Source organism: Lepidochelys kempii, chromosome 1 (assembly GCF_965140285.1).
Source record: "Lepidochelys kempii isolate rLepKem1 chromosome 1, rLepKem1.hap1, whole genome shotgun sequence".
NCBI classification, from domain to species: domain Eukaryota; kingdom Metazoa; phylum Chordata; order Testudines; family Cheloniidae; genus Lepidochelys; species Lepidochelys kempii.
In genome coordinates, this window is record NC_136380.1 from 54,774,453 (window position 1) to 54,798,584 (window position 24,132).

The following is a 24,132-nucleotide window of genomic DNA, read 5'->3' on the forward strand; positions in this document are numbered from 1 at the left end:
TCAGACATAAATACAAAAGTGCCACAGCACACTATTACTGAAAAAATGTTCACTTTCTTATTTTTACCATATAATTATAAAATAAATCAATTGGAATGTAAATATTATTCTTACATTTCAGTGTACAGTATATAGAGCAGTATAAGCAAGACATTGTCTGTATGAAACTTTAGTTTGTACTGACTTGGCTAGTGCTTTTTAATGTAACCTGTTGTAAAATTAGGCAAATATCTAGATGAGTTGATGTACCCCTGGTCGAAAACCATTGTCTTAGTGACATGTCCACTAATCTCACTAACAGTCACTGTCCTGTCAAGGAAATTGAACTGTGCCCTTATAACAATTGTCCAGATTTTGGAGAAAAGAGACTAAAACAAGATGAAATAAAAGAGGATGTGGGCCTCCAGGACATCCGTAAAGTGTGCCCAGGTCCAACTGAATGGATGTCTTTAATTTGTGCCTGCAGCAAACATTTGTTCACATCACAAACCCAGCACATAATCGGGTATGGTGCAATGCAAGCCTCAGGCTTTGCTCAGGAAAAGTCCAGAGTGTGATAGTTGGAGCATTCCAGGCCAGGACGGAGCTGCATTGGAGGAGTTCCATTTTCAACTTTGCTGAGTGATGCCTGTGTTATACGTGGCTGTTTCTCATGTTTCCATAATCCCTACATTCAAGCAGTATTGAATTAGTATTGAATCACACGGGAAAGAAACTTTCTTACTAGAACAAAGTTACAGTCCGATAGAAAAAAGCACCATTTGTTTTATTCCCCACTCAGAATGAAGAATTGGCGTACTGCAATTGTTTTTGTCATGCCGCCTTTTTCATGAAACTGGTTTTAAGGATTGCATTTTCAGAACTTACACTATTAAAGTAGGCATCATATTATGAGAACTTCCCTCCACATTATTTTAAATGACTAACATTTGAAAATATTGCAGATGCAAAGAATGTGGGCAACAGAGGCTGAATAATAACATGCAAAGTCTTGATTAGGTCTGGAATGCGCATCCCCGGGCTATGTTTTTACATCTCTGGAACCTTCAGTCAGTATTGATTGCATAATATTGAGGGTTATTAATGAGTAACCCTGGGATAGAGACTGATAACTGATGTAATCTGTGGTCAGCTCCGTTCTAACCACCACCATCTCAAAGGGAGGTTGGTAATGTTCTTCTGATAGATCTTTTTTGCAGCAAGGAAATTTATGTTGCAGAGGTTTTTGATGGAAAGGCTGGTATTTGTGCTGGGCATTTGTGCATTCTTGTGCAATGCAGAACAAGCGCCATCGTAAGTATATTGCTTATTAATTTTCTGCATGACAAATGCCATGGGACAGAAAGCATAGCTGGCTGACCCTCAACTCCCTATCTCCTTCTCATGAAACCCAGATTCTATAGTCTTGTATTGCTAGTATTTTAGGGACATAGGCATCTGGATGAAGATGATCTATAACTCAACATAGATAAGATGGAAGTGATACCTGTTGACATATGGAAGCATTTGGCAGAATGGATAGTATAGGGCAGGTATTGGTACCATCAGTTGAAGATACATGTTTTCAAGTATAAAATACACATATTTATACAGTGTTATTAATGCACTGCCTGGTATTACTTCCAGATATGTAGGCGGGAGCCTGTCTAATCTTGCTCTCTATTAAACTGGGCATTGGTAGTCATTATTAGTCTACAAGGTCCACCCTTTCCCCCTTTGCATGTGAAATGAATTTGGGGTAGGGCTGGTGTGGTGATTCAGGGTGGCTGAGAATTGTGAGGAAGGGGTTGATTGATTTCTGTTGTATTTATGTCGTCGCTGGGTTGGTTTGATCTGTGGGAATTGAGATCTGTTTATTTAAGTGTCTTTTGAAAAGTTTGCACTGGATGGGTGCTTTTTTAGTATCGGTTTTAAAAAAAATCCACATAAATCAGTAAATAGTCTATTCTATCTGGTTTTAGATTTCTTATTACTGCACCAAATCTGGTACATGTGGGAGTACATGAGACAATAACCGTTCAAGTACATGGAGCACAGAGCTCTGTCAAAGTTACAGCATATTTCAAGGATGAGATAGAAAATGAGCTACTATCAGACATCACTGTCTTTACCCTCAACAAAGAGAACAACTATCAGGAAATGAAAAAAATTATGGTGAGTCAACAATTATGCTAGTAACCAAAAGCTGTCACTTAAAAAGCTGTCTGCAGACATATCATCATGAGCTGGGACTTTGTGAGATCACTGACTAGACGGGATCAAAGCTCGGATAGGAAAACGTAAGCTCTGTTTGGAGTGGTATTGCCGGTTCAGATGGTGGCACTCTGTTTTCTGAGTCTATACTACTAAAGAAGTGCCCCAGCATGGTTTCAGTGTGCTCTTTGTGATGACAGGTGCTAACTTCTATGCGGTAGGTAGACCCAAGTTCCTGATCACTTTTCATTAATAAAGATTTAGTGACTTTTTCATGAGAATGGGGACTGGAATATTGGCCCTGGTGCCTTGGCAAAGTCACTTCACAGTTCTGTTTAGATAAAGTGGTCTTCTTCAATTTTATTATTGAGGGCTTGTCTAGACTTAAAACACTACGCAGCATAGCTGCACCCTGCAGTTGCACTGCTGTAGTGCTTTAATGTAGACACCACCTATGCCAATGGGAGAGATTCTTCCATCAGCATAGGTAATCTACCTCCCAAAGAGACGGTAGCTAAATTGACAGAAGAATTTTCCATTGACCTAGCACTGTCTACATGAGGACTTAGGTTGTTTTAACTCCATCACTCAGGGGTGTGGATCTTGCAGACCTCTGAGCAACATGGTTATACTGACCTAATTTTCTAGTGTAGACCAGGCCTAAGACTGTGGTAGCACCCCGAGTGTGATAGGCACTTTCCATACCTAGGGGAAAGCACATCCTAGGCCTTAGAATGTATGGTCTTCTAATCTAAAAATGTATGCTATTGCTGTGAGCTGGTAAGGAGCTGCTACATTGCACCGCAAAGCCTGCTTACTGTTAATGGCTGTTGAAATGAGTCCTTAAAGTTCAGGAGAGTTGAGATCTGGGGTTTTGTTTTGGCTCATTGTGGAGACAGGGATAAGATGCAAAATTCAGAATTGATCTGAATATCCCTAAAGTTCAGATCAGCAGCTTTGGTTTGAGCTCCTTTCTGGGCAGGACATTTGGTAGCCCTTATTAATATGCATCAGATAAGACTCTAATCACATGCTCAAACGTCAAATAAATAAGGGAATATGGGGTAATATTACAGCTACCAAATGGCATGGTCACAAGAATGTAATATGTATTTAGGATAAAAAGTAATTAGATTTTAATTATATTTAAGTTGAAAGAAGGTGTTTTACTCTTCCATAGTTCCATGGCAGAAAATTAGGGAGTGAATTGCATTTCTAATGCCAAAGAAATAATAGTCCCAAAATAGAAATAAATTTGAGTACCATCTGTATAAAAATGATATGAGCCATACAAATGGTATCAACTCTTCAGCTATTTCATGGATACTTCAATCGGATAAACTTCTTACGCCAGATTCTCAGCTGCTCTAAGTTGGCATAGCTCCTTGGAATTCAGTAGAGCTACATTGAATAACACCAGGTGAGGATCTAACACTATTCTTCCATTATATTCAGGTCAAGCCTGATCTGATGCCTGAAGATATGTTCAAGAAAAGACGAAAACCGTATGTTCTGCTAGTCACTGAAAGCAAGGAGCTTTTTAAGGAACATGCTCAGCACACTCGCATCCTCCTGTCTTCCAAGAAGGGCTACATTTTTATTCAGACAGATAAACCTATATACACACCTAACACAAAAGGTTAAAAAAATAGTACCACCTTTCAGAGATTAAAAAAGCTGTATATCATGTGGTTGCTCTTAGGGAAAAAATTAATCGCAAATTCTTCACTTTGTGGCAAAAACCTCACTACTCCCCTCACCCCTTTGTGGGTCCAGCAGCTGCAGCAGACTCTAGGCACTTGTACTTCTGTAGACGCTAGCCTGCTGCATTGTGACTTAGCTCTGTGTAATAGCACAAAAGGATAAAGAATTTTTTGGTTCCCTCTCCTAGCCCTTAGACATTCACCCAGGGCCCAAGTAAAATATGGAACTTCCTCTTCAAGCACACAACAATGACTTTCACCCGAAAAATATTAAAATACAGGGGGAACACCCTCACAGAGCTTTGTGACACGCAATATGTCCCCTTTTAGTGATTGTGAAGTGACAAAATATGAGATTGGATTAAGTGATAAAACAGGGAGCTCAACATTATACACATTTGAGCTGCAATGGTTAAGTGCCTGTAATGATACTGTAGTGGGACCAGACTTACTCTATCTTTATAAGAGATATTCTTAAAGCAGCAAACACATTTGTTCATATTTATCTTGCGTCATACAGTATAACCTAAAAAAGACAGTGGTAGTTTTTTTTATTATGTATTTGATTATTTGATTTGCCTTCCTGAATTGATTGACTCAGTTAACAACATGAAACTAGAACTAGAATGTGTATTTTAGAAAGGTAAAATGAAATCCTCAACTTTACCATTTTTGTTACATAGTCAAGTACAGGATCTTCACCTTGGACACTGCAATGAAACCTGCAAATGAAAAGATTCAAGTCATTGTACTAGTGAGTATTTAAACTGTGGTAGGTAGTTTTCCAGGAAGTTCAAGAGTGAGATTGGTTCCAGTGATGGCTTTTGAGGACGCAGCTGCACTTTTGTTCACAGTTGTGAGAATTTGGTTACAAAATTTTCTAGGGCAGAGGTAGCTTCTGAAACCTCCATCATGAGTTCCAGTTAACGGATGTGTTTTTGTGGCATGGGCATTTGTCCATTAAGAACTGAATAGAGACCATCAATTTATTCCATGTGGCCACTGGACAGCTATCCAATGGTGACAACTTTCAGTCATTATTAGGGCTGTTGATTAATCGCAGTTAATTCACGCAATTAACTAAAAAAAAATTAATCACGATTAAAAAAAATCATGATTAATTTCAGTTTTAATCACAATGTTAGACAATAGAATACCAATTGAAATTTATTAAATATTTTGGATGTTTTTCTACATTTTCATATATATATTATATTGTGTGTTGTAATTGAAATCAAAGTGTATATTATTTTTGATTATAAATATTTGCACTGTAAAAATGATAAACAGAAGAAATAGTACTTTTCAATTCACCTCAGACAAGTACTGTAGTGCAATCTCGTTGTTGTGAAAGTGCAATTTACATATGTAGATTTTTTTTGTTACATAACTGCACTCAAAAACAAAACAATATAAAACTTCAGAGCCTACAAGTCCGCTCAGTCCTACTTTTTGTTCAGCCAGTCGCTAAGACAAACAAGTTTGTTTACATTTACAGGAGATAATGCTGCCCTCTTCTTATTTACAGTGTCACCGGAAAGTGAGAACAGGCATTTGCATGGCACATTTGTAGCCAGCATTGCAAAGTATTTACATGCCAGATATGCTAAACATTTGTATGCCCCTTTGTCAAGGTTCCTCCCCCACTCTGAATGCTAGGGTACAGATGTGGGGACCTGCATGAAAACCTCCTAAGCTTATCTTTACCAGCTTAGGTCAAAACTTCCCCAAGGTACAAAATATTCTACCCTTTGTCCTTGGATTGGCCGCTAGCACCACCAAACAAATACTGGTTACGGTGGAAGAGCTGTTTGGAAACATCTTTCCCCCCAAAATAATTTCCAAAACCTTGCACCCCACTTCCTGGTCAAGGTTTGGTAAAAAGCCTCACCAATTTGCCTAGGTGACTACAGACCCAGACCCTTGGATCTTAAGAACAATGAACAATCCTCCCAACACTTGCACCCCCCCCCTTTCCTGGGAAATGTTGGATAAAAAGCCTCACCAATTTGCATAGGTGACCACAGACCCAAACCCTTGGACCTGAGAACAATGAAAAATCATTCAGTTTTCTTACAAAAAGACTTTTAATAGAAATAGGAGTAAATAGAAGTAAAGAAATCCCCTCTGTAAAATCAGGATGGTAGATACCTTACAGGGTAATTAGATTCAAAACATAGAGAATCCCTCTAGGCAAAACCTTAAGTTACAAAAAAGATACACAGACCGAATAGTTATTCTATTCAGCACAATTCTTTTCTCAGCCATTTAAAGAAATCATAATCTAACGCATACCTAGCTAGATTACTTACTAAAAGTTCTAAGACTCCATTTCTGTTCTATCCCCGACAAAAGCAGCATATAGACAGACAGAGACCCTTTGTTTCTCTCCCTCCTCCCAGCTTTTGAAAATATCTTGTCTCCTCATTGGTCATTTTGGTCAGGTGCCAGCGAGGTTACCTTTAGTTTCTTAACTCTTTACAGGTGAGAGGAGTTTTCCTCTGGCCAGGAGGGGTTTTAAAGGGGTTTACCCTTTCCTTTATATTTATGACACCCTTCGTGCTTCGGCCACCATTCCAGAGCACATGTTTCCATGCTGATGATGCTCGTTAAATAAATAATGCGTTAATTAAATTTGTGACTGAACTCCTTAGGGAGAATTGTATGTCCCCTGCTCTGTTTTACCCACATTCTGCCATATATTTCATGGTATAGCTGTCTTGGATGATGACCCAGCACATGTTCATATTAAGAACACTTTCACTGCAAATTTGACAAAACTCAAAGAAGATACCAATGTGAAATTTCTAAAGATAGCTACAGCACTCAACCCAAGATTTAAGAATCTGAAGTGCCTTCCAAAATCTGAGAGGGATAAGGTATGGAATATGCTTTCAGAAGTCTTAAAAGAGCAACACTCTGATGCAGAAACTACAGAACCTGAATCACCAAAAAAAGAAAATCAACCTTCTGCTAGTGGCATCTGACTGAGATGATGAAAATGAACATGCATCGGTCCACAGTGCTTTGGATTGTTATCGAGCAGAACCCGTCATCAGCATGGACACATGTCCCCTGGAATGGTTGAAGCATGAAGGGACATATGAATCTTTAGTGCATGTGGCATATAAATATCTTGCGACGCCGCTACAACAGTGCCATGAGAATGCCTGTTCTCGCTTTCACGTGACATTGTAAACAAGAAGCAGGCAGCGTTATCTCCTGCAAATGTAAACTAACTTGTTTGTCTGAGTGATTGGCTGAACAAGAAGTAGAACTGAGTGGACTTGCAGGCTCTAAAATTTTACATTGTGATTCATTTTTTTTAATCACTCGACAGCCCTAGTATTACCAGATTGGTTCAGACTTGAACCTGTAAGTAGATGAGAAAGGCTCTGTTAGTTTCCCATCCAGGTCTCATGAGGGGGATTGTTTAAAAGTATATCCTTAAATATAAGGTAAAGAACAATAATTATATTAAGACATGCAGCATATGGTTGTTTGGGTCGAACTACGACTAGTTCTGTGCACCATCATGTTGGAACCTTGGGTCCAATTTCTTCCTTCCTTCCTAGGTCAGAAAGGGCAGGGAGGACAGTCAGGGCAATTTACTGTGTCACTTAGCAGTAATTCTTCCAGTCAGAGGAGGAGTCGTATATACGGGCTGTGAAGAGAATCTGATATAGTCCTTCTCGGTCTAAAGTAGAGTATGGAGGTAGGGCAGAAAAGTGGAATCCTAAAGAAAGGAAAAATTAGAGCAATCTTGCTTTTTCCCCTCCTCAGGATCTAGATGCAAACTTCAGCTCATGACACAAATGTTTCATTCTGCGGGTATGAGCTGTATCTTTGTTTTTGTTTTTTCCTCGATAGAATTCAAAAGGAATGGTGGTTAAAAAATCAGCGTTGCAGACAAAACCAATGACCAGTGGAAGTTTTGTGATACCTGACATTGCAGAGTAAGTTACTGTGGCATAATCTTCAGTGTTTCAACATATCAAAATTACTACTATTATTATTTAGGAGCATCAGAAATTTCTTCAAACTAAAAGTGGCTAGAGAGATACACAGTCTCATTTTGGGAACAATTTTCCATTTCTCACCAAGTATTGTTTAGTTTTGTCATCCTTTGTTAGAGCAGGAAGAGGAATATAGGACAGTGTGTTACAAACTGCCCTTTCCCCCGTGAAATTCAGACAAGATCAAGTGGATTTTAACCATTTATTGAAAACTACAGTAGGATCTAAATATGTGCTTGTAGGCTACAATTACAGCAAGTAAGGAAACTCTCACTCCCTGCTGGGTCTAGCTGGGCATATCAGCTACAGGCAAATGAACCCTTTTCTCTATCTAGAGTCTGTCATGCCTCCATCACACAGCACACGGAGAAGCTCTTAACACACCCATATATAGCCTCGGCTACTCATGCACTCTGTCACATGCACATACACAGCATGTCTATACATGCCCAGCGATGGCTCCCCCTACTGCTGGAAAATATGAAACACATACTAAAAAGATAAACCTTAAAAACAAGATGGGTAAAGGTTCCTCACCCTGGGGACACAGAGTGGGGCGCTACAGTCCCGTAACGGGTGAAGGAGATGTTTCTGCTTTGATTACATTCAAGCACAGCTATGGAATCCTTTTAGAAAATGGCAGGAAATGATTGCCCAGTCATGTGTGGCCCTGAGATCCTTGTGGAAGACACCTTGATCCTTACAAGAGCCAGCTCAACTGCTTAGTGCTTATATGGTGCTGCTATCTGTATTCCAAATTATTAAGGCCCCAATTCAGCAAACTGCTTAATTGTAATCATGTGCTTAAATCTGTCCCTCTTTAGTATAGCACTTATGTTTAAGCATTTGTTTAGTACATGCTTGAATCCCATTGACTTCAATGAGACTTAAGCATGTGCTTAAAGTTAAAGGTGCTTAAATGCTATGCTGAATTATTTAGAGCTCATAGCATGAAGATTGCCTATTGCGAATATATTGTGACTGTCTTCTTCATATAGCTTTTTAGCGGGTAATCTGTGTTCCACATAGTTTGCAACATGGTAATTTATTGGCTTGTTCCTCATACTCTCCAAAGTGTCTATTTCAATCCAGACTGCAATGCTTCAGAGAGACATTTATGGGCTCCCCAGCAGTAAAGGGAAAATAAAATGAAGGAAATTCATTGTTAGGGGGTGAAAACAAAGGAAGGAAGCAGAGACTGGTGTTTGGTTTCAACTGCTGGGGTTGTTTTTTTTCCTTATTCTATTTAGCAATACATTAAATATGTTTAAATTGCTTTGAAAATCTATTGAGTAAGAGAAACTTTCCCCTTTCTATTTAATCTGAACACTAGTCCTGGAAACTGGAAAATCCTGGCCCGGTTTGATGAGTATGAGATGTCCAATAGTTCAGCTGAATTTGAAGTTAAAAATTATGGTAAGCTAATGTTTAATTTGGAGTATGAGTACTTGAAGTTCTGACTATATCTCAGCGAAGTATCTGGTTGAGCTTAGATATTAGATCTTCTAGATAACTGAGGGCCAAATGGGCTTGATAGGCAGTGACCCAAGTAGGAGGTGGTGTTAACCTTTCTTCAAGCAGCACTTGTGGGATTATACCTCAAGGAGGTGTAATCTCTCGCTGAGTTCCCTGGTGTATATGGTAGCACGCAGTCTCCACCATCCATTAAGATGATGATGGTTACTCACCCCAGTGTGTCTGAATTGCTGTGTGGGCCAGTTCAGTGTGTATGTGTGTGTGTTGGGGGGCAGTGATGGGAGGTAGCAGGGTAATGGCTCTACCCCTTCTAGAGTGTCTTGGGCTCAAATTGATGCACGGAGAAACAGTCTCAACACTTGGCTGAGCCAATCCATATGCAAGGTGCTTGAATTGGGAAGAATTTGCACCCTCTCATCCCTAGGCACCCATGTAGGGGCCAATCATGATCTCACCCTTAGTGAACTGGAGCATTTTATAATGAATGTACTTTGGTGAGGAACAGCTGACTCTAAGGGTATCACTCAGCCAGCAGGCCTGATTCTGATCTCACATATATTTTACATATGTGAAATATCATTGACTTCAGTGGATATAAATCAGTATTTGTGAGATCAGGCTCCTGTCCAGAGTCTATCTGTCTCTATGCCATTGTAATATAGCTCCAACTATTGGTTAGCAAGAGGGCTATCAAAGACTGCTCTGCCTTTGCCTAAAGCTTAAATGGAGACTTCAACTTTCTCTGCACACCTCTCAGTACAGGAACAAAGAGCTGCCAATTTTTCCAAAGCCTTGTGCATTACAAACTCTCAGGAGTTGAAGGCACATTTGAAATGTGAACTTTTTTAGACGTGATCTTTATTTTTTTGTGTTCTTTTTTGTGCAGAGCTTCCATCTTTTCAAGTCAAACTTATCCCATTTGAGCCATACTACCATATTTGGAACAAGACCTTTACATTTGATATTTATGCAACGTACGTATATTTTAATGGTGTCTTTTTTATGAGGCTTGGGGATAAGAAAAAGTGAACTCAGTCATTTCCTCCAATCCTTGTAATTAATAATTAAATTAATCCATAAGACAGGAGATGCAGTTCAGTTGTTGGCAAATGCATCTTTTGGGGTCCCAAGTTTGAAAACTGAATGCTTTCAAGCCATACGAGACGTCAAAATGCACTGGTTTCAGTGTCTTGACAGAACTAATAATTGTACATTGCTTAACTTGACCATTTAAATAACCAAATCTTTTTTTAAAATGTTTGTTTTCTAGTTTAGATGCTTAGATACTAGGTTGATGAGGGCCACATAGGTACCTAAATAGACAGATATTAGATTTTTTACATAGTTATGGATCATATATCTATCATACATGTCTCATAATTCTTGTTTCTGTGTACATGCTGCAGGTCATCTAACATCTGATCCTGTATAATAGAAATCAGTTGGAGACTTTCCACTAACTTTAGTGAGAGCAGGCTCTGGTTTTTCTCAAGCATTTCTCCTTCAATCTTCCATATTCTGGTCCTTTCTCTCAATCTCTTCTTTCTTGAAACATTGCTGTAAAATGCTGCTTCTGTGCTAATGAGATGCAGTCTGATAAAGAAAGAAACAGGGCTTTGTGCCTTTCTTTATGAGCTATAGAAGAGATGAAGATGAGAGAGAATTTATTTCTGGGTTGATAGATCAACAGGTCCCTACGACAACCAGGGATAATTATTTTTAATTAAATGAAGAATCAGCAAATATAAGAGCAACATTCTAAAGCCCAGTAACTTATGATTTATACAGAGATGGACCTCAGCCAGACCCAAATCTGAACTTTTCCCAAAGCTCAGTGGTGTTTGGATCTTGTGGCTTGATTTGGGCCAACTTCTAATTTTAGAATAATGATATCAACTTTAAGTCCCCTCCAATAAGCAAAGAGTGATGATGAGGAAAAAAGATGAGCAATGTTTGCTATTTATTTAAAAATAAGTAGCATTAATACAGTTTTAGACATTATGTTCTCATGCACAGGTTTCAAGCGGAGACTGGCAGAACCAAGAGCAGTTACCAAAACCCTGAAAATTCAGTGATGTTCAGAGAAGAATGGTTCTGTTTTTAGGCCATCTGTCATCTGAATTGGAAATGCTGGTCCTACATTAGCAGTTACTGTAGGGTTGATCCTTTATGCAGAGAGTCTCAGAAATGTGGTGTTTCTTTACTTGCTATATCAATCTTAGGCACTTATATGCTCCATCACTGTAGTATATGAGAACCTCATAATTTTAAGACCCCTGTGAGGAAGAGCAGTGTAGCAGGGTCGGCACCCACCTCTCACGAGTGCCCCCTCTGGTTGGGTGTGTCCGCAGTCTTTAAACCAGTCCAGCCCTGGTATGGGGCTGTATCCCCAGTGCTTCCTCCCTGGAGACACTATTTTCCTGTGGCCCTCCACAGGCTCAGTCCCTACTAAGTGTCCACAGCCAGACGGGAGCTCCTTCATTGCTCCCCCAGTCCCTGCTAGTGAACTGTCTTTGGCTCAGAACTAGCAGCCAGCCAGAAGCCTCTCGCTCCCCTGAGTCCCTGCCATCCATTGTGCTGCAGTTCCCTCCGCCAGGCAGATATTCAGTTGTTTCTTTTCCAGCTTCTAGCAGCAACTAACTGCTGCTATGTTCTGCAGCTCCATTTATATGGCCCTCCTGGGGCCTGACTGGCTGCTTCCCCCCTGCAGCCACTCTAGCCTGCTTGGAGGAGCTCTCCACTGCTCCTTTCTTGGGATGGGTGTGGCAGAACTCTGAGGCCTCCAGCAGGGGGCCTTTGGGCCTAGTCCACCCCATCACTGGCAGTGTCACAGTTCCAGGGTAACTGCATCTGTATTCCCAGTCTGTGATCCCTCAAGGGCACCCACTTAAAGTTTCTGTCTCCCACCGTCACTTCTTTTGTGTGAAGATCTGCATGTGTCTCCCTTCTGATCAGGGTTTTAAGGCTGCACAGCCTCCTGCCTTACATTGTGATATTCCCAGCAAGCCAGTCTGCCTCAAGGCCAGCATCTGTGCTTTGCTTTCTCTCTGAGGGCTGTGACCAGTGTATTGCCAGCAGTTATAGGTTACCACACAGCTACTTCTAGGCAAGATACTTATTCTTAAGATGAAAGCATTAGAGAGAAAACGCATTAAAATTACAAAAGCTCCAATGTGCATGCTCAAAACTTACGAGAAGTCACCCATCGGTCTTCTGGGCCCAAGTAGGCCAAAGTCTTTCCAACCCTTTTTCAAGATGAGATCCTTGCACAGGTTCAGAGAGAAGGCCCCGTGTGAGTTCAAGCTAATCCTTTTGTACTAAAAACCCTTTCTTTGTTTCCTTGTCTCTGGAAAACCCAGTCTGAACCAGTATATATGAGACTCTCCAGGGTAGTACATCTCTATGGTTGTTTAGTCTCAATGACTCACCTTAATCACTCCCCACTGTTTTTTGGTTCCTGTAAAATATGTGGTAACCCTGCCCCACAGAGTAGTACACAATGATACAGAATCCGTACAGACTGAATAGAGTGACCCCACAGATACTGCATGGGGTTCCAATATCATTCACAGGCAGTGCTATGGGCCCCTTTTTACAGATGAGGAACTGAGGCGCAGAGGCCAGATCTCCACTACAAAGTTATGCTGGCAGAGCCATGTTGGCCAGGACTGTGAAAAAAGCGCACCTCTGACTGACATAGCTATGCTGGTAACCCCCACTCTGCATGTAGATGTAGCTATACCAACAAAAGGAGTCTTTTCGCCATTATATGCTGTGTCTCCACCAGGGGGCTCTGCTGGTAGGTCTATACTGGTGTATCTGTATCGTTAAACTCTTTGTAGTGTAGACTAGCTCAGGGACTAAGTGACGCATCTAAGGTGTGCACTTTGTATGTCTACAGCTTTGTACATGAAGCTGTCAAACATTATCGTATGTTTAGCACTAGTTGCTAGAGTTGTTTTTCAGTTCTAAATACTCAGTTACCATGGCACAAGACTAACACATTGCTAGGTAAAGGGACTCTTTCGTTTCATGTTCATTAGCAAGCACACATTAGACTGTCTACTATGTGAATATTACTATAATTATTGTTGCTTCATTCTCTTTCCTTTTAAAGGCACTCTTATGGAAAAGGGATAGATGGTGTTGCATATGTGCGATTTGGCATAATAGAGGAAACTGATAAAAAAATCTTTCTCCCAGGCCTGGAACAACAGCCTTCAGTAAGTACAACATACTAGAAATGATTATTGTATATGATTGAATATTGAATCATATTAAATATTAGTTCAGTGGAGCTATGTCATTTTATACCAGTTGAGTTCAATATTGTTGAGATTCGTGGAAATGAAATAGCAAATGGCCTTAAAACACTGGCCTTTGTACTATTACAGTCAATTTACTGGAAGTGCAACATAACCTTTAAATCTAATACCATTCAAAGCACCAAAGGGAATAATATTTTTCCATCTTGATTTTAGATACAAAATGGAAAAGGAACAGTTACGTTAAGTACCAAATCTTTGGAAGAAAAAATAACAAAGAACATTACTGCTTTGGAAGGGCATTTTTTATATGTCTCTGTTACAGCTATAGAAACTGCAAGTAAGTAAACTATGCATTTGCTGATGTAATCTACAGCATTTTCATTGACCTTTTCCCAGTACAATTCTCACTGGGTGAAATCTTGGTCCATGGAGCTTCTTTTCACTGCACATTAACACAGGTGCTTATTTGACTGTTCTCCACATACATTATGTCTATGCCGCAGGCTTTATCATGTGTTCTTATCCTTGTTTTATGCCCACCCCTCACACCACCATCCACACACAGTATCCTAAAGCATGTGCTTATATGAGCCTTGAACCCATGTTTGTTTGCACAGCTGGGGGGTGGGTTAAAGCCCACATTTTGCTGTAAGTCATGCTTCAAACTGTCCACTTTGCAGTGAGGATACAGCCGTAGCCAAGCTTGTGTTCAGATAGTCCTCCAATACCATACCACATTCCTGGGTCCTGTATGTTCCAGCTCTTCTTCCTAGTCACTTCCTACTTGCCTCCCATGCACCAGAAGCTACTTGTCAGTCAACGTTTAACTCTTCATTCCACTCAGCCTTCTCCATTTCCTGCTCAGCCCAACTCTGCAAAACAGCTCTACGTTATGGGCAACACCCAGCATGCTGCTAGCTGGCCAAAGGAGCACGCCACAGTTCTGGTTAACCAGTGCTGTGAGCACAGCAGGGAGCATGATTTTGGGAGCAAATATCCACTTGTCTGAGAACATCTCAAAGAGGCTAGTGAAGATGGGACTGCTCTTCAATGCAGGTAGTGCATTAAATATCTAAAGACCTTCTACCACAAGGCAAAGGTTAGCAAATCACCATCTACCTTCCCCTGACTGGGGTCTCACCATGATCACAAGCACAGAGCCCATAGACCTATATGACAAGCTTCTGAGCAGGGATTTTGAGACTAGTAGCAATGGCACCGGAGTAGACCACGGCAGAATGTGGGGCGGAGTCACAGGAACAGACTGTGGTGCTGGAACAAGCCTTAGATCAGGCTCCGCAGCCAGATGGGCTAAGGGGTATCCCAAGGCTATATTCCAAGGATCTGTGCACACTGCAACACTAAGAGCAATGGGATATGCCGCAGCAGTCTTTCTGTCGCACACAAGTGAGTACAGCATCAATGTGGACGCAACAGTTTGAGTGTTTTTTCACAGTGTGGCTGCTCTCACTCATGCTGGGCTGACATGAGAGAATTAACTGGAGTGTAGATCTCTTTAGCTAACTCTGCAGTGAAGACATACCCATGGAAGCCAATGGCAAAACTCCCATTGACTTCAGTAGGGCCAGGATTTCATCCATCATGTTTTATTGTCTGCTTAGCACAATTGAAAGAGAGCTAGATAACATATATGCTTATACTTGCTATAATTTAGTCTGAGTCTTAACATTGTGGACACCATTGTGCATATAATGGCATATACAGCTGATGAACTTTATTCAGCAGGGGCTGACCCTGAGAGCACAGAAGTGACAAATAGATGTTATAGAAAGGTTTTTTCCCCTCTCTCCTTGCTAGCCACACTGAATTTTGGCTAGGAATGTGTCAGCTTTTTTGCAGCAAGAAGGAGATCCAGCCAAAACCAGTGAATGATAATGCTGGATGAGCAGGAGCTGACTGCAAAGTTATCATAAAGGTTTGAACCTGCAAAATAAAATATCGAACAAGCATAAAAGTATTAGAAGTATTTGCCAGAAAAGAACACTCTCCTCCCAGAATGTTAGAGACCTGAGGCCTGATTCTTCCACCATTACTCACGCTGAGTAAGGCCTGCTTCTTTGAGTACTCCCAATAGAACTAATTGTCGAGAAAAGAACTACTCAAAGGGAGCGAGAGTGGTGGAATCAAGCCCCTAGTAAAAAATGAAGCTCTCAAAGGGCCAGAGTCCACCCTCTTGATGTTGAGTAATACCTTTAACAGTAAAGAAATATCACCTGCCTGCTATCAATTCACATAAATGATAAAAATATTACTGTTAACCTAAATATTTTCTTCCCCCCAAGCCATTCTCTGCACCACATTCCCTCAGCAAGGACAGCAAGAGGGATGTGAGCAGGGGGTGTACAATGTTCAGAAGGGAAGGGAAAACTGGGTTGTATATGTGTGGGGGAAGGTGGAGATCAGGAAGGCTGAGGGGTACACACTGGCAATGCAACCCAGCTTCATTGGCTATGTGGAGTGGCTGCATCGTATGACTGAAGAGCAGCCTGAGCATACTAAGGAATCCAAGGCCAAGAAAAGTGATATTCCATTATAAATTAAGCCTTGAGTCTTTGGAAACGAAGGCTTAGCTTCATTCACTTCTGTTGTACTTTAGTTTTCTTCATTTGTGGATGCCTTTTAACATTTGTGTGGGAGTAAAAAATGTCTTTGGCCATAAAAGGTGTTTGCTATTAATAGGTGGTGAAATCCAGGAGGAAGAACTCAGTAGTGTGAAGTTTGTCAAATCTCCTTATAGTATAGACCTGTCCAACACCAAACAATATTTTGTGCCTGGGGCACCTTTCTCCATTGTGGTAAGTAATGTTTAGTTTGCAGTAGCTGCTTTCTTCCATTAACAGGGACTCATCTAGCAGCTGTCCTGCCCATAGAATTCCCAGCTGCTTCCATGGGATTTCTTTGTGAGGAATACCTGGCAGGTGTAGGCCCAAAAAGTTGCTGTCTATTGCTGTTCATTTTCTGGTTTTATCTTTCTGAGTACATAGAGCCACAGCAGAAGGTGGTGAGTAGAAAATATAGAACTTCTCTTTAAGAAAGGAACTAGAGATGCAATGGTACACCTCAAGCCTTCAAAAGCTATGAGACAGTGCCCGCTCCCCCCCACCCCAAAATCATGAAATTGGCTTACAAATCCAGAGATTTTTAAAATAAAAGTTGGTTTCTTTTCATTTGTCTTCTGGCTTTTGAGCTGTCAGGGTTAATGTTTTCAAATTTTTCAGCACAGCAATCACGGCTAGAATCTTAATGTGTGTCTGTCTGTCTGTTATGGAAGCTGAAATTCTCATATAATCACTTGTCTCCAAGGCCTAAGTGATTACATATGCCACTCCTGGGGGAATTCTGCACCAAAAAATTAAAATTCTGCATATTTTATTTGTGAAAATAACACAATATAATTATGTCAATTACAATTATTTTGATAATTTATTTAAAAATACCTGTCAACAAGTATGTCTGTAACAATACAGACAACAAAAAAGATTAATGAAATGTTTTTTTGACAAACAGATTCCTTACTAGGCATATGAGTAATAATTTATTTAATCTACAATTCAGAAACGTATTTCCCACACCCCTCAGAAGCAGTGCAAAGGCTTGGGGGAGTCAGGGGTAATGGAGGAGTCGAGGGAGGAGGAAGTAATTCCTGGGAATGAGCCTGGGAGTGAACCTGAAGGGTTGCTGGGTGTGCATGGGAGAAGTTTGGAACAGGGTTTTTTGCAGGGGAAGGGATTGTTAGGGAGTTGAGGAGCCTCCCCCTCACAGACCCTGGATGACCCCTAGCCTTTTCCAGTCAGTCAGGCACATCTGCCCCCATCCTCATGCACCCCCCAATCCCTATGTGTCCCTGCACCCCCACTCAGCCCCCCCTGTTCCCATGTGTCCCTGCCTCCCATCTCCATGTAGGCCTTTACCCCCATTCAGCCATCCCCCACAATGTGTCTCTGCATCTTCCTGTCCCCATGTGTCCCTGCACCCCCACTCCCATTCAACCACCACTCCAGGCTGGTCCCATCACTAGCCCTTCTGATCCCCAGTCTGTGATCCCCCAGCAGCTCTATGTGACACACTCTGCCCGTCCCTTGCCTCCTCACCTGGCCCCATAGGCAGGGCGCTGTGAGGAACACACCCTCTGCTCTCTCCCCATCAGCTGTTGACTGCTACAGCTAGTGAGCTGGCTGCCTCTGTTCTGGTGCCAGAGCAGCCTTTGGTGGGTGAAAGGCATAACTGCAGTGCCTCTCCGGCAGAATGTATATTCTGTGGAGAAAAAAACATCTGCAGGGCACACGAATTCTGCACTTGTGCAGTGGTGCAGAATTCCCCCAGGAGTAATATGTGCTTAGGAGAGCGCTGGCACAAGAGGGAATCTGGGTGTAGTTGTATGATACTAGTTGGTAACAAGACGAAGTCAGCTCCTGTTTCTCCCTCCCAATGGTCAAATTTCCAAATAATAATTTTTAAGGATTCATATTTCCTATTGGTTTAAAATATCTTTCCTTGTTTTAAGATTTTATTTTCACCCTGTCGTTTGCCTGTGGAAATTTTCCCCAATAGGCATCTATAACTTCTGCTGATGGTTCTCCTGCTGCTGCCGTGTCTGTTACTGCGACTCTTACCCGAGATAGAAAAGACCCAAAGAAAAAGACTGCACTTTCTAGTAAAGAAGGTCTAGTATCCTTTGTATTCAACATTCCTCGTGCTGCAGAGAAGCTACAAATAATGGTAAAAAAAATTGCTAGACAAACTTTTACAGTGTTTTTACAGAAAATGAATGCCCAGAATATTTTTGATGGAAGCTGCAAGGCAACTGCAGCATGATTCCTTATATCATATGAACATTTTTAGGAAAATTCCATTGAAGATGTTACATTAAGTAGGAGCCTGATGCTGTAAATCTTTATGCACTTGAATAGTTTCACTGATATGATTGAAACTACTTTTAGGATTGTTTGCATGGGCAAGGGTTGACTGACTCAGGCCCTAAAGTTGCATTGTAAAATAGTTTGTATGGTTAGCTAGACTGTAATCTTCTCAGGGCAGGGATCAGTTCTTTATTTTCCCTGTACAGCGTCTGTGCTGTACAAATGTTAAATACTAATAGTAGTGTATTTGTGCTCTGTTTGTGATAGGCAAATTTTGTCAAAATATAGCTTCCACTTTCACACAATGGCAGAAATGGTGGGCAAAATCCTGAGGTCACTATGCATTTTGTTCTTGGGCAAACTCCTGAACACAAAGGGTAAATCTATACTTGGGCTGGAGGTGTAATTTCTATCTTGGGTAAACGTACATGTGCTAGCTTTGATCAAGTTAATATGCTAAAAATAGCAGTGTAACCACAGCGGCATGAGTGGCAGGATTGCTTAGCCACTTGAGCAACTACCTAGGGCCTCAGATGGGATTGTACTCCAATGGATAGCCTATCCTGCTGTCTGTGCTGCTGCAGCCACACTTTTTGTAGCATGCTAGGTCAATAAAAGCTACTGTGTGTGCATCTGGAAATTGCAGCTCTAGCTGCAGTGTAGAGGGATCCAGAGTCAACCTCTGATGTCAGTGGCACTGCACGCAGGTGCAGGGGTCTTCCTCCAGAGTCATTTGTAGGATAGACGTGACTTGATTCATAGTAAACGGGGAAGTATGGAATGACAAAAGACAGATCAGTAAGATCACACAGCTACTTTAGCATAGTCATCTGCGCATTTGAATGGTTGTTAATTTTATTTTCAAAATACTTATTATTAATCATTATTAAGCCACTTAGTGTGGGTGTCATTGAGCAAGCTACTCTAGGAAAATATCAAAGACAAACATAGCAACAGCAAAATAAGCAATGAGAGAGAATCAGGTTATAGAATTGTTGTTCTTGTTTTGAAATCACCAAGCTCTGCAAACAAGCTCCTAGACTTAGTGCATTGTGGTGACACAACTCACCCTCCAGTGTTTTCCAGGTGACTTGGTAATACATGAATTAACAGTGGCACCTGATATTGTCTCTTAATTGGCATGCTGTTTGCTCTGTCCTTTTCTTTCTTCACAGGTGAGAGCTGAGGAGGGGAAGCCTGGCATGGAATCAGCCGGAACCAAAACCACTGCTGAGAGATACCAGTCTGCTACCCAGAACTACCTTAGTATCAGCATTCCACATGCTGTCATTGCACCTGGAGATACTTTACATGTTACCTTGAAGGATGTCCACCAGTCCAGCAGCAATACCATTGACTATTTCTATTACATGGTTAGAAATAGGACTGTGACAACAATACTTTGCATTAGAACAGATCATTTTGCAGTTTATAAATCTACACAACTGACCTTTTTAAGGTTGGGAGAAAAGCATGTTAACATTAAGATGCAGCTGTGGAGGAGGTCTAGTGCAAAGAGATCCATACACTTGGTATTTTTAGATCTTTTGTGACATCCATATACTTTAATTGAAGTGAAAGGTACCAGCTTGAGAGCTTTGGAAACTGGAGTCTTAGGAAGAAAAATTCCATGATCTCCTGATTTTCCTAAGTTTGGGCCAAATTTATGCCCCCTTTTACCAGATCTGAATTTGGTTCTTAAAACTTCAATAAGCCCAGATTTTCTTTTTTTAAATTTAGTCTTTATCGTCCTGATTCTTATTTACACTCGGGCCCCTTTGCATCACTCTTTCAGTGTAGAGGGGCCTTAAAGTCAGCAGAAAAGTATATGTGCATAAATGAGAATCAGGCCCCAGGAGTTTAAAGTGCAGTCATATTGCTGGTGTCCTTTAATGCCTTGCAGTGTCTCTACCAGATAAATGGTTCTCATTTTACAAGTAAAACTATATTTTTTTAAAACTCACCTGGGATCCCAACGCCCAGCTAGTCCTTTCTAGCTAGTGCATCATCACCTGCAACTAGAGCTGGCCAGGAATGTTTTGACAAAACCTTTTTCAGTGGACATGATCTGTTGAAACTGGTGCTTTTCACAGGAAAGGGTCAGGTTTGATAAATTTCCTGTTTTAAAATATTTTTGAAATGTGTTTTGAAATTGCCACGATGTCCCATTCCAACATGTTCAAAATGAAAAGTTCCAGTTTTTTAGCTCAAAATCTTTTTTTTTGTGTGGTTGAGACATTTAAGTTTTTTTAAAAATAAAATGATATAAACATGGGAAGTGATATGTTTCAAACTTATGTGAAGCAACCCAAAGTGAATTTTTTTTTGGGGGGGGGATTAACAGTTTGCTAAAATTTTTGAGATTTTTGGCTTTTTGTCCTGATTCAGGATGGAAAATTTCAAAACCTCAACCATTTCCTTAGGATAGGAAAATAGTTTCCTGTTCAGGTCTGACTGAATCTGAGAGCATGTCTACACTACAAAATGAAGTTGCTCTAATTTACGTTGGCATACAGCTGCCGCAGTCATTGCATAGCTTGTGCATGTCTACACTTTGCTCTTTGTGCTGGCTGTGTGCATCCTCACCAGGAGCACTTGCCCGATGGAACTGTCAGGCCGGTGGCACCTTAAAGACTAACAAATTTATTTGAGTATAAGCTTTCATGTGTAAAAAACCCACTTCTTTTGATACGGATGAAGAAGTGGTTTTTTACCCATGAACGCTTATGCCCAAATAAGTCTTTTAGTCTTTAAGGTGCCACCGGACTCCTTGTTGTTTTTGTGGATACAGACTAACATGGCTACCCCTCTGACACTTGAACTGTCAGTGTGGGGAATTGTGGGATGGCTTCAGAAAGCCAGCAACAGTCAATGTAAGCAACACAGGCCTGGTTTACACTGCAGAGTTAGGTCAACGTAAGGCAGCTTATGTCAACCTAACTCTGTAAGCATCTACTCTAAAATGTAGCTCCCATCGATGTAACTCGCCCACTATGCTGACTTAATAACTTCTTTCTGCAAGAGGCGTAGTGCTTAGGTCAATGTAGTTAGGCTGATGCAGTGTCAGTGTAGAGACTGCATTGCTTACATCAGCTGTTGCTGCCTTTCAGAAACTGTCCCACAATGCCCCACCCTGGTAGTTAAATCAGTACATGTTCTCCTGGTGAGACTGTCACACAGGGAACATAGTGTGGACATGTAAAACCAATTCAACTGCGCTGGCTGAACATTGACATCCACAGTGTCTACACTGACACTGCATCGACCTAACTACATCAACGTTGACTCTATGTCCCTTGTGAAGGTAGAGTTATTAAGTTGGTGTAGTGAGCAAATTACACTGGCAGGAGTGAAATTTTAGTTACATAGCTAGGTCAACATAAGCTGCCTTGCATCGACCTAACTCTATAGTGTAGACCAGGGCTAAGACTGGAATTTAATGAACAATTCTCTTCATGATGCACAAGCCAGAAAACAATCTTGCTCAGTTTTTCGCAGCTTTTATTGACTCTGCAATGCTACTAAGTATAAAAAAATATTTCTTTCATGAAAGTAAGCAGATCTGACTATGAATCAACTCAGAGAACAAATCAGTTGAATGACAAATATGTTCATTTTTTAACCATAACTGCACTTTACAGCTGACATTTTCAAAGCTGTCCAAAGCATTTGGACACCCAATTACCATTTAATTTCAATGGGAATCAGGTATCCAAAAGCTTAGACAGTTTTGAAGATCACAGTCCCAAGATTTACAAGTTAGATCTAAAGAAGAGATAATTTTATACCAGGATTAGAATACCTGATACCCAGAACTACCTGGGCACCTTAGTACTCTTGAAGTTCAATATCTATAAGAAAGTTAAAACCTGTCTGAAAGGAGAAACTCCATTAGCTCATTTGTGAGGATCTCTGTTCTACTTTTGCCATTTTAATGGCAAAAACCTGTATTTTTTTAAGCCTTCTGGCCAAAAACCCTATGTTTTTATTGTATCCTCTCTATTTTTGTTTTGAAAAGTGTCTAGCATCAGTTCAGGTAAAATCTTTTTCAACTCTTCCATCTATAAGGGTCTGATTCTGGCTTTCTTACAACTTTCTCTGGAAGTGCTTCAATTGAAATAAATAGGATTATTTGCAGATAAAAGCATTAGCAGATGTAACAGTGACTGAATTAAGACAAAGAGCCAGACTCTGATATTCTTACTCACACTAAGTAATACCTTATTCTGTCAGTGAAAGACCTATACCCCCTCCAGCCCGATGTAAAAGAGCCAGTGTCTCAATATCCTGCAGAAGGACAACCACAAGACTGCCTTCTAAAGTCTCTTTTGCAAGGTCGGGTACAGGGCTGTGCTGGGGATAGAGTTGGGAGTGAAGGAGTGTGTCAGGGTGAACCCCCAGCGCACACATATACAGAAATTCTGGGAAGTGCTGCAGTTCTAAGGGCAGCCTTGCAATGCTACTGTAACTTAAACAGGCTGCCAGGGCTAAGTTATACTGGGGGACTACTCCAGCCCCAGGAGTTGCCCAGAATCAGGAGGGCACGACTCCATGAGGTCTCCCACGGAACTCAGAGGTACTACCCATAGGCCATGAGTTGTGTGCTGTTCCTCTTTGAGGTGCAGCACCCAACATCACCCTATGAGTAGTACATTGACTTCAGTGGGAGAACTTATGGAGCTAGGTGCTACTAAACCAGAATAAAAGTTATCAGAATCTGGCCCTAAGTGACATGATTATTAAGTTTCATATTTCCTTTATGTAATACAGATTCTGTCATGATTGCACAGCATTTGATTTGTTTTAAATTTGCTTTTGAATTGCAGGTAGTGACAAAGGGGAAAGTTGAGGTTATGGGAAGAGTCCCGTACGCAAACAAAATAATCACTCTTGGTGTTACTGAGAAAATGGTGCCTGCATTTCGCTTTATTGCTTACTACTTCATTAAAAATCAAGGCCACAGTGAGATTGTGGCTGACTCTGTGTGGCTAGACATTGTGGATGCCTGTGAAGGAAAGGTAATGACAAATAAAGGGATATTTATAGAGAACAAAAATAGAAAAGAGGTGAATAAGGTGGGATATGATAGAGGTCTGTAAAATCATGAATGATGTGCAGGAAATGAATAGGGAAGCATTATTTATTCCTTCACATAACACAAGAACTCGAGTCACTTGGTGAAATTATTAGGCAGCAGGTTTAAAACAAACAAAAGGAAGTATTTCTTCACACAACTTACAGTCAACCTGTGGAACTCATTGACATGGGATGTTGTGAAGGCCAAAAGTACATCTGTGTTCAAAAAAGAACTAGATAAATTCATGGAGGATAGATCTATCAATGGCTTTTAGCCAGGATGGGCAGCGATGCAATTTAGGGCTCCAGATGCCCTAAATCTCCAACTGCCAGAAGCTGGGACTGACAACAGAGGATGGAGTACTCAAAATTGTTCTGTGCTATTCTGTTCATTCCCTCTGAAGCATCTGGCACTGGCCACTGTCAGAAGACATGATACTGGACTAGATGGACCATTGGCATGACCTCGTATGGCATGACCTCGTTCTTATGTTCTAGAACAGGGTGTTCATGAGCTCCA

General features: G+C 40.9%; 1 protein-coding gene across 1 annotated transcript in view; it reads left to right on the forward strand.

The window, feature by feature from the left end:
• Positions 1 to 1,228: 1,228 nt before the first annotated feature.
• The window catches only part of LOC140907924 (complement C4), a 94,431-nt gene continuing 71,527 nt past the window's right edge, over positions 1,229 to 24,132 (forward strand). The window contains exons 1-13 of the mRNA XM_073335234.2: positions 1,229 to 1,293; positions 1,962 to 2,154; positions 3,649 to 3,832; positions 4,580 to 4,650; positions 7,767 to 7,852; positions 9,246 to 9,328; positions 10,275 to 10,362; positions 13,506 to 13,611; positions 13,870 to 13,993; positions 16,357 to 16,472; positions 18,229 to 18,396; positions 19,712 to 19,909; positions 23,363 to 23,554. Coding sequence (XP_073191335.2) covers positions 1,229 to 1,293; positions 1,962 to 2,154; positions 3,649 to 3,832; positions 4,580 to 4,650; positions 7,767 to 7,852; positions 9,246 to 9,328; positions 10,275 to 10,362; positions 13,506 to 13,611; positions 13,870 to 13,993; positions 16,357 to 16,472; positions 18,229 to 18,396; positions 19,712 to 19,909; positions 23,363 to 23,554 — 1,674 coding nt within the window. The remainder of the gene's footprint in view (positions 1,294 to 1,961; positions 2,155 to 3,648; positions 3,833 to 4,579; positions 4,651 to 7,766; positions 7,853 to 9,245; positions 9,329 to 10,274; positions 10,363 to 13,505; positions 13,612 to 13,869; positions 13,994 to 16,356; positions 16,473 to 18,228; positions 18,397 to 19,711; positions 19,910 to 23,362; positions 23,555 to 24,132) is intronic.